Below are 15,753 nucleotides of genomic sequence, written 5' to 3' on the forward strand. Positions count from 1 at the left end.
CTGTTGATGTTAGTGTGTTCTGTACACTGGATTCGAGTGGATGTGTTTGTACCGACACGATCAAAATAAAGTTAATTACTTATAAACGAGTGAATACTTAATGTTGGGTTTGATATTATCATACGTAACATCTCAATCTCCACACTGGTGACCCTGACGCTCATGAACACTGCTTATGACGCCAGAAATGTGTACTGGAACATCGTCATGCAACCCTTTGTCAGATTTCTACATCCATCGACTTCACATCATGCTGCATCTGGATGCAGTGTACAGGAAGTGTAATTAGTGTGTAAATTCCTGACTCTTGTGTGAATCGTGCTTTTTGGTAACTTTCGTCACCTTCTCACATATCGACAATGTGACTGAGGTGCGCGCATTGTACGTCGAAACCCGCTCAATGCATCAGTAATTTCACTTCCGGACAGTGCAGTGCTCCTTCACTGATTAATTTGGACTATTTTAACTTGCTTTTGTGTAATGAATTAATTTTGTGCAGTGCTTCGACATCGGACAATCATACCAAACAGTGGACTGCAACAAATGGGGACTATGTTGCAAATCCCAGTTCGCACGAACTCCGAACTACAGCTAAATCGTGTGCCTCGTTGAATTCACAGGATCAGTTTCATCAAGGACATCCTACCAATCAACAACAATGCACCAATTACACTGACGATAATGCCGGATGTTTCTCAGTGCAACATTGGACGTGCCATGCCTCCCTCTACACAGCACCCGAGCCGCAACGACTCTGCTCGACCGCTACTGACAGCGACGTCACGGCTGCCACCTGCTGGCTCACTGACCTTGACCCAGTCAAAACAAACAGCTGTGTGATGTACGATCCTGCCACGGCTACCGCACCCGTATCTTGTCAACAACTTGCCGACACTATGCATGCTTACCACCCGGCCGTTCACTACTCGATCGCACCCACAACTTGTTCACCCACCCCAAAAGACGATTTCAGCCGTATCAATGCTTCATACAGCAGTGAACATGTTCTCACTCCACTACCACCGAGTACTGAGTTTCACATTCGTGATCGCACACACGATCACTTCTACTCGAACTGTTACATCAATACTGTGCCGCCGACCTTGTCTTGTGCGCCGGGTTACCCTTTGATAGAGACAGATTCTGATTTCGACCCCATCTTACTCAGTGATACACAGCAGACTGCTTCATGACATGCATTTTCGCCTGAACAACTGCAACAGCTACGTGAGCAAATTGCGACATACAACTTGTTGGTACAAGATCAGTTACACATGCTGCAGCCGACACCGACTGAGCACGACATGCAACGAGATGCTCCTGTCATTGTTCCGCCTCCGACTGCTGACGATCCTTTGCCATTACTGCCAGCTACAACTAATACCCTGACGATCACACTACATGGATCTGTGTCCCAGATGTCACAACTGTCATTATCATGCTGCCTCAAGTGGAAATTCTACGTTACTGATGTAATACAACCAACTTATTTACACCGCTGCCACCTTTCCTTGGTAGTTCCAGACACTTCGTTTCTGTACCATGGCATAACCAGCCATATTCCAGTGCCGCTTGCTTTACCGCCCTCTTCACTACCTTCGCAATGTACGACCAACACATCTGCCATTTCTGCTTCGACGAGTGAGCATCTTTCCGCTCCGACACACGACCGTGCAGCTGTTTTGCGTGAGCAGCTTGCAGCCTAACAACTCGATCACAGCGCCGACAGCAACAGCACACACACAGCTCCAGTTCCATCGAACTGTGTCGCCTCTCCGCCATGGACCAGTAGTTCATATGCTGATTCGACTTCTTCACATTCACATTACATCTTATCGCCTTCCTGCTCCGTTCTTGGTTTTGCCAACTACCTCTGCCTTCCACCGCCTCTCGCCATCGCCATGCCTCATGCACAGGGCCCACGGCCACGCCCCCAACCTTTGATCACGGCTGTTTTGCAGATCAAAACACCAACACTGTCAACTCCGCTTGGAACATCCTGCCATCTAGCGCTGTAACACACTCACTGTCCACGGACTCTGAGGTGATGCTTCCGTCTACACTGAAGTCATCCGCCACCAAGGTCAGTCATGTGCAGCTTGCTGTTTTCTCCCCTGCTGTGACATCAAGTGCCTCTATAACTCCATCATTACCGCGAGTGTTGCTCATCCAGCATCTCTTACACAACCTGTTAAGCCACAGCATGCTTGCTCCTTTATGTCATACGGCCTATAACAAACTGTTACCAGACACATTGCACTTACTGTGGATCTTGCTGGCAAATACTTTGGCAATACATCGCATCGCATCTTTGACGCACTCCGCACCTTTGATTGGATCAAAACCGCACTGCGCCACACGGCCTCGGCATGACGATGTTCTCCCCACCAACACGCCGCCGCCTTCTGCTTCCACCGTGCCATCAGCAGCATGGCACAGTCAACCTGTGGATGCCTTCCGTGCCTCCTTCCCTCCACTGGTTGTGCCTACCAAGACATCGAGAAACAGTCCGATCGTGCCTCGCACTAGTGCTTACCATGACATGATCGGTCACGCGCACCTGTGCCATCAGCTGGCCGGGTGCACACACGCCTCTCATCATCCTTACCGTGCTCCACACTACCGGTGGGGGCTCTGTGGTGGTTATCGACTGCAAGAGTCGGCTGCCTCATCTTTGAGAATGAACTTATTTGAAAACTGTTGATCTCAGTGTGTTCCGAACTCTGTATTTGACGGGATGTGTTTGTACCGACATGATCAAAATAAAGTTAATTCATTATAAACGAGCCAATACTTAATGTTGGGTTCAATATTACCATATATAACATCTCGATCCCCACACTTACATAAAAAAAATGGGCCACATATTGCCCTACATGTTCTGATATGCAGCTTGGAAGAGTTTGCTTAATTTAATATACATTTTCAAAGAGTTCTACAGTACAACAATTTAAATTACAATTTAATCAAGATTAGCAAAATACAGCTGTTTCTATCTGAGGCATGCCACCCCCACTCCCCCCCCCCCTACTTACATTCTGTGGAACTAACTATATTCCAAAGAGTTTACAAAGCAAAAGAGTTTATAAACTTTCTCTTCACCAGGAGAATCATCACCAAGATATAACATTATTTTATAACTGAGTCTGAAAATAAATTTAACAATTAGCATTAGATTGTGAAATTAATAATACGAATTTTAAGTACGCCACAAATTTTATATTTTCAGTTAGTCGTAATAGAAGAGTAATTTTAACTGTTAGTACATATCAATTGTAACACATTAATTTCTTTTTTATACATTTTAGCTTGAAATATAATACATTTTATACATGAATATAATAGAAGGAAACATTCCACGTAGGAAAAATTATATATAAAAAACAAAGATGATGTGACTTACCAAACGAAAGCGCTGACACATCGATAGACACACAAACAAACACAAACATACACACAAAATTCTAGCTTTCACAACCAACTGTTGCCTCATCAGGAAAGAGGGAAGGAGAGGGAAAGACGAAAGGATTTGAGTTTTAAGGGAGAGGGTAAGGAGTCATTCCAATCCCGGGAGCAGAAAGACTTACCTTAGGGGGAAAAAGGACGGGTATACACTCGCACACACATATGTGTGGATGGATATGTGTGTGTGTGCGAGTGTATACCCGTACTTTTTCCCCCTAAGGTAAGTCTTTCCGCTCCCGGGATTGGAATGACTCCTTACCCTCTCCCTTAAAACCCAAATCCTTTCGTCTTTCCCTCTCCTTCCCTCTTTCCTGACGAGGCAACAGTTGGTTGTGAAAGCTAGAATTTTGTGTGTATGTTTGTGTTTGTTTGTGTGTCTATCGACATGCCAGCACTTTCGTTTGGTAAGTCACATCATCTTTGTTTTTTAGATATATACATTTTATACAAAATCATATGAATTCTTTTAGGGAAACAGCTGAGATAATTTTCAGCTATGCAAGAATCGATAGTGCACATGGTATTGGTTATCTCTATAAAAAAAGATAATGTTAGAGGAGGATGATTCATTACAATGTTCAGTTTTATAAAGACACAACGTATTTAGTTCTGCACATCTGTGGGTACTACATTAACAATAAGTGTACATGGCAAGGAAATAATAATTAGGGTGAAAACTGCAAATTTTTTAGGTGTCCATTTTGATCAGTATTTCAATGGGAAAAATGCAATTTGGAACTCTTAAAATAACTTAGATCAACCACATTTGCAATTAAAATTACTGCAAATCCAAAGGAGAGAGAAATCAGTATGTTGATGTACGTTAAACATTTTCATTCAATAATGCCATTCTGGAGTAACTCATCTTTAAGGAAAAAAAGTCTTTATTGCTCAAAAATTTGCTGTAAGATTAATATATGGTGCTCATCCATGATCACCTTGAAGACATCTGTTTAGTGGGTTGGATAAATAATGATGCACATAATCACAATACCAGATGCAAAAATGACATTCATTACTACATATTAAGGGTGCCTTTAGTATAAAAAGGAGTGCACAATGCTACAACTAAAGTGTTGAAAACTTCCTGTGTCTGGCAAACAGAAAAGTACAATTTAAAAACAATCTAAGAAAGTTTCTCCTTAACAACTCCTTCTATTCTATAGAAGAATTTATATTAGTGTAATATGTAAAAGATAGTGGGTAGTAATTACTAACTGCTCAGTGTGTACTCATATTTATAAATTAATTTGCCATGTGAAAGTAGAAAGACTCATTCCTTACCATACGATTTATAGTGGAAATGATCCATGGAACATGAAACTAGCTGACTAGTAGTAAAAGATCATAAAAGATATGTGCCACCCATATCATGGAGGTGCAAATCACTACAGCAATATTCATGGACCTCAGCTGCTTATGAAAATGTATAATTCTTTGTAATAGTACACAAGCTTCACATTCTTACAATACTATTTATCTTCCTCACTCATTAATATTGATACTATTCTTCCACCAACTGTTAAATTCTTATTATATACACCTATATCCAAAAGTTACATCTTTCCAGAAAAACTTCCATATTCTGGATTGAAGATGACAATTTACTTAATTATTAGCTGATAAGAAATTGATCGAATGAAATTTTCACTCTGCAGCAGAATAAGCACTGATACCAAAATTCTTGGCAGATTAAAACTATTTGTTGGACCAAGATACGAACTCAGACCTTTTGCCTTTCATGAGCAAGTGCTTTATATAGTGAGCTACCCAAGCACAGTTCATGACACTTCCTCACAGCTTTACTTCTGCCTGTAGCTCATCTACTATCTTATAAACTACACAAAATCTGTCCTGCAGAACTTGCAAACAGAGATGCCTGTATCTGCATAGAACAACAGAGGAAAAAATGAACTTTATTACCCATTATTAAAGCTGTCAGTGATTCAGAAAGGAGTACAATAAGCAGCAACAAAATTTTGGGTCACTTGTCCATTGCCATAAAATGTCTGACAGGTAGCAAAATAAGATTTAAATCTAACTTAAAATAATTTCTCCTGGACAACATCTATTCCAATGATAAATTTCTACTTAAAAACTGATAACTAGAAAAAAGACCGTTTTGTAACTGTAATTGTGTGAGTAGAACTAAAAAAATTATGTGGCTGTTAATGTTAACAATAATCATGGATACATATCCTGTAAACTTATTCCTTCCACATCATTTTGAAGCAAGAATCATTCAAATGATCTATGGAACATGAAAATGTGTAACTGACTACAATTACCAAGTTGTGTGTGTTGTGTATGTGCTAGCATAAATTTGTTGTAATTGTCACACACTGAAGAGCCATAGTATGACCACCTACTTAATAGCATTGAGGTCCACACTTAGAATGCAATACAGTAGCAGTTCTGCATGGAGTTGATTCAACAAGTCCTTGGTAAGTATCTGGAAGTGTATGGAACCAGATGCCTAGCACAGTTCACACATTTCCAGTAAATTATGAGCCAGTTGTTTGTAGTCGCAGAACTGGCATATGCTAGCATTGAAGGTGTTTTCCATCAGGTTCAGATGAGGGGCATTTGGTTGCTAAGAAATAAGTGTGAGTTCACTAGCATATTCTGGCCTTGTGACAAGGACAGCTATCTAGCTGGAAGATGCGACCTCCATTGGAGAAGATATCGAACATGAAAGAGTGCAGATAGTCCATAGCTATCATCGTAGCTTTGATTACTATCCCAGGCCCCATGGAAATGAATGTGAATGTCCCCCATAGCATAATACTTCACCCACTGGCCTGCATCCATGGCTCAGTGCGTGTTTCAAGTAGTTGTCCACCTGGATTATGGTGTATCTAGTATATCAAGAAACATACATCACCCAACCAAGCAACACATTTCCATTAATCCATGATCCAGTCATGATGATCTCTTGCCCACTATATTCCTAACTGATGATGTTGCTGGGATGGCATGGGAATCTATAGGTGTTGTCTGATGCAACATCCCATGTTCGACTATGTGCACTGTATTATGTGGTCTGAAATACTTTTTCTTGCACCAGCATTGTATTCTGTATCTGTGCCATAGATCACTGTCTGTCCTGTTTTACAGAGTGGGAAAGCCTCCAACCTCCATGTTCCATGATGAGAAATGGATGTCCAACAGCTTGAGCCTACTTACAGTTTCAGAGTCTTTTGATCACTTTCCATGAATGCTCGCGACAGTAGCACACAAACAAGCAACCAGCATCACTGTTTCTGAGATGCTTATGCCCAGGCGCTAGGCCATAACAATCTTCCCTTTGTTGAAGCACTTATGTCACTGTTTCTCCCCACTGCCCATATTATTGCTAGGATGTGAACAACTCCCCATTCATCTCTGCCAGAATAGAAATGCTGAGTTGCAGACAGGCGCAGCAAAAAGACTGTCACAAATAAGCTTTCAGCCAGTATGACCTTCATCAAAAATAGATGACACACACACACACACACACACTCACACACACACACACACACACACACACACACACACACACACATGCACAAACATGACTTCAGTCTCTGGCAACTGAAACCACACTCAGTGTGGCTTCAGTTCCAGAGACAGCAGTCATGTGTTTGTGAATTGCATTTGCTTGATTTTGTGTGTGTGTGTGTGTGTGTGTGTGTGTGTGTGTGTGAGTGAGAGAGAGAGAGAGAGAGAGAGAGAGTCTTTTCTTTTTGTTGTGCCTATCTATGACTGAGCATCTCCGCTGTATGGTGAGTAGCAACTTTCCTTTTATAATATTATTTTAATAAAAATCAAATAAAGAAAGGATGCTTTTTCTGGAACTGCCAATTTCCTCTTTGCACTGATACATTTGGTCAGGTAGTATATAACTTTGGATAGTAATATTCGTATTTTTGCTTCATTTGTTACATATAAAATCTTCTATTATGTTCTTAGTCAGCAGGCAAAGCTGTTTGTGTACAGATTGAGCTATGCTACATAGACTCCAAACATACACTGAAATTTCATAAAATAATTTAAACTTAGACAGTTTTAATATGTATTCATTCATTCAATGAAAATGCAGCAAACAAGTAATGAGTTACAAAAGATGGGGGAGACATGCTTGTACAATATTTAGGAGCAAATTTCTCTCACAAAAATGAGAAACCAAGTCTATGTAATAAATAAATAAAAAATAAAAATATTATTTGGGTTATAAAGAGCACAACATTTTCTGAAGTTTGTATGGAATAAGCATATAACAAATGTTCAAAATGTCTTCCACTTCTTTCTACATATGCATGCATTGATCAGATCATGTACTGTTGGCCATTTCAAATACCTCCTGGACAGTGTAAAACAATGGAAATTCCAGGTTGGCATATCAACAATACAAGGAAAAAGATAGATTGCTACTCACTGTTAAGATGACAGGGAAAGGGTAGATTGATACGCACCATTAAGATGACATGTGTCATCTTTAGGGTGAGTAGGAACCCAGCATTTTCCATATATTCTGGATAGTGTCAAGTGTTTTCACAGACTTCTATGACAAAGTGTTCAAGCATTTCTGCAGTAGGAGTGTATCTTGAATAAAAAAAATGAAGTCATCCAAGATATAATAAACTGAAGGACAGATGCTGGAGGAAACTGTAGGCCTCAGAAATAGGCTTGCACCACTTACTCATCTGTCACAATGCAAATTTTCCAATGTATACTGAGCAATATCATAAAAACTTGCTGGAACCCTTTCACACATAAAGTACATGCATCCTCCCTCGTAGGTGCAGGGCTACTCCTTGTAGTATATGTTAAAGAATGTTCTGAGTAAAGTCTTTGTATAGAATGCCTGAAAATTAAGTTGGAAGAATGTACTGACCTGCAAGTCACCAGCAATTCCAGATCACACATTAACTTTGAGATGCTATTGAGTTTACATGAATTGTGCCATGAGCATTTTACCTATCCATAAATGGTAGATATGAAAATGAATTCCAAAAATCAGTTGATAGTTCTACCTTGAAATGTTATTTATTTTAAACTTTCATTAATAGTCAAAAACAAAGGATTTTTGGACATACATTTAGATGTACATCTTTTTTTTATTTTGACATGAAGAACCCACCCACAAAGTATGTTACACCTTATATAAGGTAAAATTTCAAGATTTTTTTCTGAAATCAGTTTTTTCCCTTGTTCAACAGTTACCATCAGATACAAGTACTCCCAGACCAGTGTTTGTGATGATTCATGGTGGTGGCTTCAGAACAGGTTATGCTCAGTCATACTCACCTGATTTCTACGTTGACAGTGGCATTTTAGTTGTTTCCATACAGTACCGACTTGGACCTCTAGGTAAGGAATTAGTAGTGATAGACAAAATTTTGATTGTTAAAATTAATTGTCTTTTACAGAGTATTTTCTATTTAGGTGTGTAGATGACTGGAACCAAGGAATTCCTCATTAAAATGATAATAAATTAGACAAATCTAAGTCAGCTTATTTAGGATAAAATGACAAACTAAGCGATGGGTTTGAGCAGTAGGGTTGTTAATTTTCTGATGGAACAAGAGAGATAAGATATTAAGGTGAAATGATTTAATACAAATGGAAATCCTGGGGCATGATGGGAGTACAGATGCAGGGACAAGGTGAGTGACATTGGTTGAAGAGTGAATGGCCAAAGTGTGTGGCCAAAACTGATAATGACTGTTATCATATTATAAATATGATTCTGACTAAAATAAAAATTAATGTGTAATAAGTAAATCACTTTTCTTCATTGACAGAATGTCACTTTTTTCAGCAAATGTATCTGATATATTCCTTTACTTATACGTAATAGAGGAAGAACTGGAGTGAAAATGTCTAAAAAGGTCTATACTACTAAACTTTGATGAATATTAACAAATTCATCAGTCTGTGGTGATTCATACAAAGATTCATCATTCTGATCATAATCTATCACAAATACTTCAAACAAAAACCTATGCCTAGTAGTTTTAAAAAAAAGCACAGGTACACCCATCTACAGTTATAGCAGAAGTGATCCACAAAACACCCATCCACTGCCATTGACATACATCTATAGTAGAATCTTATAGCATATTATGTGTTCAAATTTAATGCTACAGCACTCAACGTGACAAGAGCTATGATTATATCATTATCATAAACTATCAAAGATATAATTTAGAGAAACAGGTCAGTGAGTGGAAAAAAGAAGAAATATTGTACTAATCACATAAGTATCGACACTACAGTTAAGGGAACATGATATTTATCATCATCATCTTCTTCTTCTTCCTTTCAAGTTTTAGGCCTTTTAGCCTGTTATTGTCTCATCGAGAAGTTCTCCTGCTATGTTTTCATTGGTTGACATAGTTATATTACATGGTTGGGCTTGTAGAGTAGCATGGAGTTAGGGGCTCCTCTTTGAGCTCATTTATTGTACATGTTTTTCCACTTGTTTTGCTAGTTCTGACTGATGTTGTTGTGGTCTTCAGTCCAGAGACTGGTTTGATGCAGCTCTCCATGCTATTCTATCATGTGCAAGATTCTTCATCTCCCAGTACCTACTGCAACCTACATCCTTTTGAATCTGTTTAGTGTATTCATCTCTTGGTCTCCCTCTATGATTTTTACCCTCCACACTGCCCTCCAATACTAAATTGATGATCCCCTGATGCCTCAGAATATGCCCTACCAACTGATCCCTCCTTCTAGTCAAGTTGTGCCACAAATTTCTCTTCTCTCCAATTCTATTCAATACCTCCTCATTAGTTATGTGATCTCCCCATCTAATCTTCAGCATTCTTCTGTAGCACCACATTTTGAAAGCTTCTATTCTCTTCTTGTCTAAACTATTTATCAACCACGTTTCACTTCCATACATGGCTACACTCCACACAAATACTTTCAGAAACGCCTTCCTGACACTTAAATCTACATTCGATGTTAACAAATTTCTCTTCTTCAGAAACGATTTCCTTGCCATTGCCAGTCTATATTTTATATCCTCTCTATTCCAACCATCACCAGTTATTTTGCTCCCCAAATAACAAAACTCATTTACTACCTTAAGCACCTCATTTCCTAATCTAATTCCTGCAGCATCACCTGATTTAATTGGACTACATTCCATTATCCTCGTTTTGCTTTTGTTGATGTTCATATTATATCCTCCTTTCAAGACCCTGTCCATTCCATTCAGCTGCTCTTCCAAGTCCTTTGCTGTCTCTGACAGAATTACAATGTCATCGGCAAACCTCAAAGTTTTTATTTCTTCTCCATGGATTTTAATTCCTACTCTGAATTTTTCTTTTGTCTCCTTTACTGCTTGATCAATATACAGATTGAATAACATTGGGGAGAGGCTACAACCCTGTCTCACTCCCTTCCCAACCACTGCTTCCCTTTCATGCCCCTTGACTCCTATAACTGCCATCTGGTTTCTGTACAAATTGTAAATAGCCTTTCACTCCCTGTATTTTACCCCTGCCACCTTCAGAATTTGAAAGAGAATATTGCAGTCAACATTGTCAAAAGCTTTCTCTAAGTGTACAAATGCTAGAAACGTAGGTTTGCCTTTACTTAATCTATTTTCTAAGACAAGTCGTAGGGTCAGTATTGCCTCGCAAGTTCCAACTTTCTGTGGAATCCAGATTGATCTTACTCGAGGTTGGCTTCAACCAGTTTTTCCATTTGTCTGTAAAGAATTAGTGTTAGTATTTTGCAGCAGTGGCTTATTAAACTGATAGTTCAGTAAATTTCACATCTATCAACACCTGCTTTCTTTCGGATTGGAATTATTATATTCTTCTTGACGTCTGAGAGTATTTTGCCTGTCTCATACATCTTGCTCACCAGATAGTAGAGTTTTGTTAGGCCTGGCTCCCCCAAGGCTGTCAGTAGTTCTAATGGAATGTTGTCTACTCCTGGGACTTAGGTCTTTCAGTGCTCTGTCAAACTCTTCACGTAGTATCACATCTCCTATTTCATCTTCATCTACATTCTCTTCCATTTCTATAATATTATCCTCAAGAACATTGCCCTTGTATAGACCCTCTATATACTCCTTCCATCTTTCTGCTTTCTCTTCTTTGATTAGAATTGGGTTTCTATCTGAGCTCTTGATATTCATGCAAGTGGGTCCAAAGGTCTCATTAATTTTCCTGTTGGCAGTATCTATCTTACCCCTAGTGTTATGTGCCTCTACATGCTTACATTTGTCCTCTAGCCATCCCTGCTTACCTATTTTGCACTTCCTGTTGATGTCATTTTCCAGTCTGTGTGGTGGGGCTATCATGTACCCATCTGGCTGAGCCCCCTGATAATACAGGGACCACATTTCTGATACGTGAGCTGTTGCCTCCCCATATATGCCTTGGAATGGTCACTTGCTATTCTAGAGCATTGGAACTCCTGGCACCAGCATGAGAGAGAACCCTTGCTATGGCTGGATGGTGCCCATGGGGAGAGCCCTGATATGATAGGGTGGTATCAAGGCAGATGCTTTATGTATGAAATGTATCAAGCTCCAAAAAACTGACTGTTCTTCTATGGCCATCTCTTTGGTTCATAATGGATCATTTAATGCTGTTTCTTATGATCCTGCGGCCTTCCCTCCCCTGACTGCAACCTGGGAAGGTGGCCTGGTTTGCCAGCTTTGGGTAAAACACTTTCACTGCTACCTGATCTGCACTAGGACTGACAGGGACGTGTTCACCACCACCTAGAGATTATATTATGTCGAAAATATTGAGGAAAAATTTGGTGAAGTGGAGTCCCTTAGTAAGATGAGATCAAGTTTGCTGTTGATCAGAACTTCTTCTGTCACCCAATCAGCAGCCCTTCATGCTTGTGACAGTCTTGGTGACATCCCAGTGAGCATTACTCCTAACCAGCCTTTGAATATGGTTCATGGACTCATTCTTCATAGGGGCCTCACCCTTTAAACTGATGAAGAGGTTTGGGCCAATCTGGAATGACGGGGCTTTAGTTTTGTTTGGTGTGTTCAGAAAGGTCATAAGGAGAATGACGCCAGTACCCATGCCTTTATTCCGGTATTTGAGGGAGATACCCTCTTGTACAAGGTCAAGGTTATATGTTAACAATGTTTTATGAAGGCATATGTCTGTCCATCCACGAGGTGTTTTTTGTGCTTGTGTTGTGGGCATATGTCTTCCTGCTGTATGGCGGATACTCTATTTGGTAAATGTGCACATCCACTCCATGAGGGGAGCCCCTGTGTCTTGCAGCCTATGTATGTTAATTTTCATGACCATCACTCCCCATGCTTGCCAGATTGCTTGGCTTATAAGAAGGAGAAGGAGATACAGGAGTATAAATCTCTTGATCATCTATCCTACACTGAGTCTTGTCACAGATATGACCAACTTCACCCTGTGTCGATGACATCTAACTTTGCCTCTGTTACATCCTTTCCTCCTCCTCCCTCAAGTCCTGCCTTCCTCTCCTCTCCCCATCCCCTGCAGTTCCCACACCCTCCCCTCTGGGTGCCGCTCCTGCTTCCTGGATACAGAAGTATTCCCCTTTTTAGTACCTGCCAGTGTTGATGCTCCCTCACAGGACCACTACCCTGGAATTTCCCAGGACAGAGGCCCGCTGCCACTATTCAGCCGAGGGGCTTGCAGTCTGTGTGTCTCAGTGTTGCCCACTCTCTTTCAGTTCCGAATCTTGTAGAAGTCTAATCTCCTTCTATGCTCTGCCTTCCTTGAGCTATGGAAGAGAAGAAGGAGAAACTTAAGTCCCAGGAATAGGCCCACTTGATGCCCCTGGATGTGCCATCTCCCCCCTTGCAGCTTGAGTCTGACTTCTTATGAATGGGTGTCATCTCATCCTTGATGTGATGGATGGTGACCTGGTGGATTGATTGGCTCCAGCCCATTCATGTGCCACTTGGATCCCTGTTCCATGCTTATTTCCTTTTACTCAGCAGTTTGTCTCATTCTCCAGGAACCTCATTATAGTGATGCTCACTTACTGACCTTTCATGGGTTCCATGCTTTGTATTAGAACCAGATGGTCCCTTTGAGGGCTTCCAGTGGTGTTTACATTTTAGTTCATATGGATGTTGTGAGTATATGGATCCCCTTTTGGACCACAATGGAAGCAGTTGTCATCCTGATCCACTTGGACTCTGTGGTCACAGTTTGTAATCTCTGTCTCACCCCTGACTGGCCACCTATACCTCCTTCTCTAACTGCCCTCCTCCAACAATTCCCCCCTCCCTTCCTCCACCTTGGGGATTTTAATGCCCATCACTCTCTGTGGGGCAGTGCTTTTTCATCTAGCTGGGGATTCCTCATTGACTAATTTCTTGTGGTCCAACACTTGTACTTTCTTAATGATGGGTCCCCCACTCATTTTAGTTCCACATATCGAACTTCATCTGCCATGGATCTTTTGCTCACTTACCTTTCCTTTCTTCCTTCCTTACACTGGTCACCACATGATTGCCTCTGTGACAATGACCACTTCCTTTTGATTCTCGCATTCTCTTCCTGCTTCGTGATGGCGAGGTTACCCCACTGGGCTTTCCATCATGCTGACTGTTCCCTATATACCTCCCAGGTCATAGTTACAACTTCTTTGTCAGATTTTATTGATGAAGACATCCATGGTCTGTCTGATAAGATAGTCTGCACCACCATAAGCAGCACTGTCCTCCACTGTCTTATTACCTTTAAACATCTTCATGCCAAAGACTGTTACATAATAAAACAGAGCAAGGAAGTGCTAGTTTCTTATGTCCCTTCATTATGCGTGTGGGCTACAATCCATACCCCAGGCTCGTCAGTAGCAGTCTTCTATTCTGAGACCTGCCCTTCCAGGTGACCTTTGTATGGATCCATCATTTCTTGTGGAACATCTCACAACCCATTTTGTGACAGCTTCAGCATGAGTGTCAGCCTCATATCCAGCATCTTTCTTGTTCAGAAACAGTGGTCTGAAGATTACAACTTACGTCTTACCGTTTGTCATACGGAATGCTACAATGAAGCTTCTACTGAATGGGAACTTCTTCTGGTCTTGTCTTCTTCCCATGATTCAGCCCCTGCCCCTGATTCCACCCATAACCAACTGCTTTAATACATCACTTCTTCACAATGATAATATTGCCTCCAGGTGTTTTACCATATTTGGGCTCCAAGGCATTTTACCCTGATAAGGTAGTTGGCACCACCATAAGCAGCACCGTCCTCCACTGCCTTATTACCTTTAAACATCTCCATGCCAAAGATGATCAGGCATTAGTTCTGTCTCATCTGGGCTATGGTTGTCAAGTTTATGGATAAGCTGCCCCTTCCACACTGCTTCTCTTGGACCTGATGCATCATTGTGGTCTCCATGTATGTGTTCCTGACCACAAGCATGCCAAGAATCCATCATAAACACATCAGTCTGACCAATGTCCCCTGCAAATTACTTGAATGGATGGAGGTTCATTAGTCAGTTGGGTCTTTGAATCTCAGGACCTTTTATCTCCTTACCAGTTGGGCTTTTGGGAGAAACTGTCTCTGATAGATCATCTGCTTTGATTGGAAACCACAGCTTGGCAGGCCTTTTCTCAGCACTGCCATCTTGTTGCAGATTTCTTTGATCTCCATAATGCCTATGACACAGATTGGTACCATGACATCCTACTTGCACTGCATGAGTGGGTCTTTGAGGCCTCTACTCAATTCACCAGTTCCTGTCCCACTGGTTGTTCAGATTTCCTATTGGCACTGTTCTCAGCTCTCCACAGACCCAGGAGGATGGCATAATAGGTGTCATTCTTTTTCTCACTACTATTAATGGACTTTTGGCTTCCACTGGCCTGTTGGTCCTCCTGCTCTGTATTTGGATAATTTCTCTATTTGGGCTAGCTCCAACTCAGTGGTCTCTGCAGAATGACAGCTCAAGGGTGCCAGCCAGTGCATTTCCATGTGGACACTCTTGCACAGTTTTTGTTTCTCTCCCCTTAAGCTGAGGGTGATGCATTTCTGCCACCGTACTATGGTCTATCATGATCTCAAGCTCTACCTCAACACCCAACTCCTGATCATGGTCCTCCTGTTCCATTTCTTGCATCTTCCTTTTGACAACAAGATTACTTGGTTGCCCCATATCTGTGTTCTGAAGCTTGGCTGTTTTTTTAGACTCATTGTCCTTCGCTTCCTTGCCCAAACATCTGGTGCTGCAGATTGTTTGACCCTTAGTTCTGTCTCATCTGGGCTATGGTTGTCAAGTTTATAGGTAAGCTTCCCCTTCCACACTGCTTCT

General features: G+C 41.0%; 1 protein-coding gene across 2 annotated transcripts in view; it reads left to right on the forward strand.

Moving 5' to 3' along the window:
* LOC124596021 (esterase FE4-like) overlaps positions 1-15,753 on the forward strand; it is a 150,332-nt gene that overhangs the window by 49,182 nt on the left and 85,397 nt on the right. For both annotated transcript variants that reach the window (XM_047134980.1, XM_047134979.1), the window contains exon 4: positions 8,667-8,817. In XM_047134980.1, coding sequence (XP_046990936.1) covers positions 8,667-8,817 — 151 coding nt within the window. The remainder of the gene's footprint in view (positions 1-8,666; positions 8,818-15,753) is intronic.

This window comes from Schistocerca americana, chromosome 2, assembly GCF_021461395.2.
Source record: "Schistocerca americana isolate TAMUIC-IGC-003095 chromosome 2, iqSchAmer2.1, whole genome shotgun sequence".
NCBI classification, from domain to species: domain Eukaryota; kingdom Metazoa; phylum Arthropoda; class Insecta; order Orthoptera; family Acrididae; genus Schistocerca; species Schistocerca americana.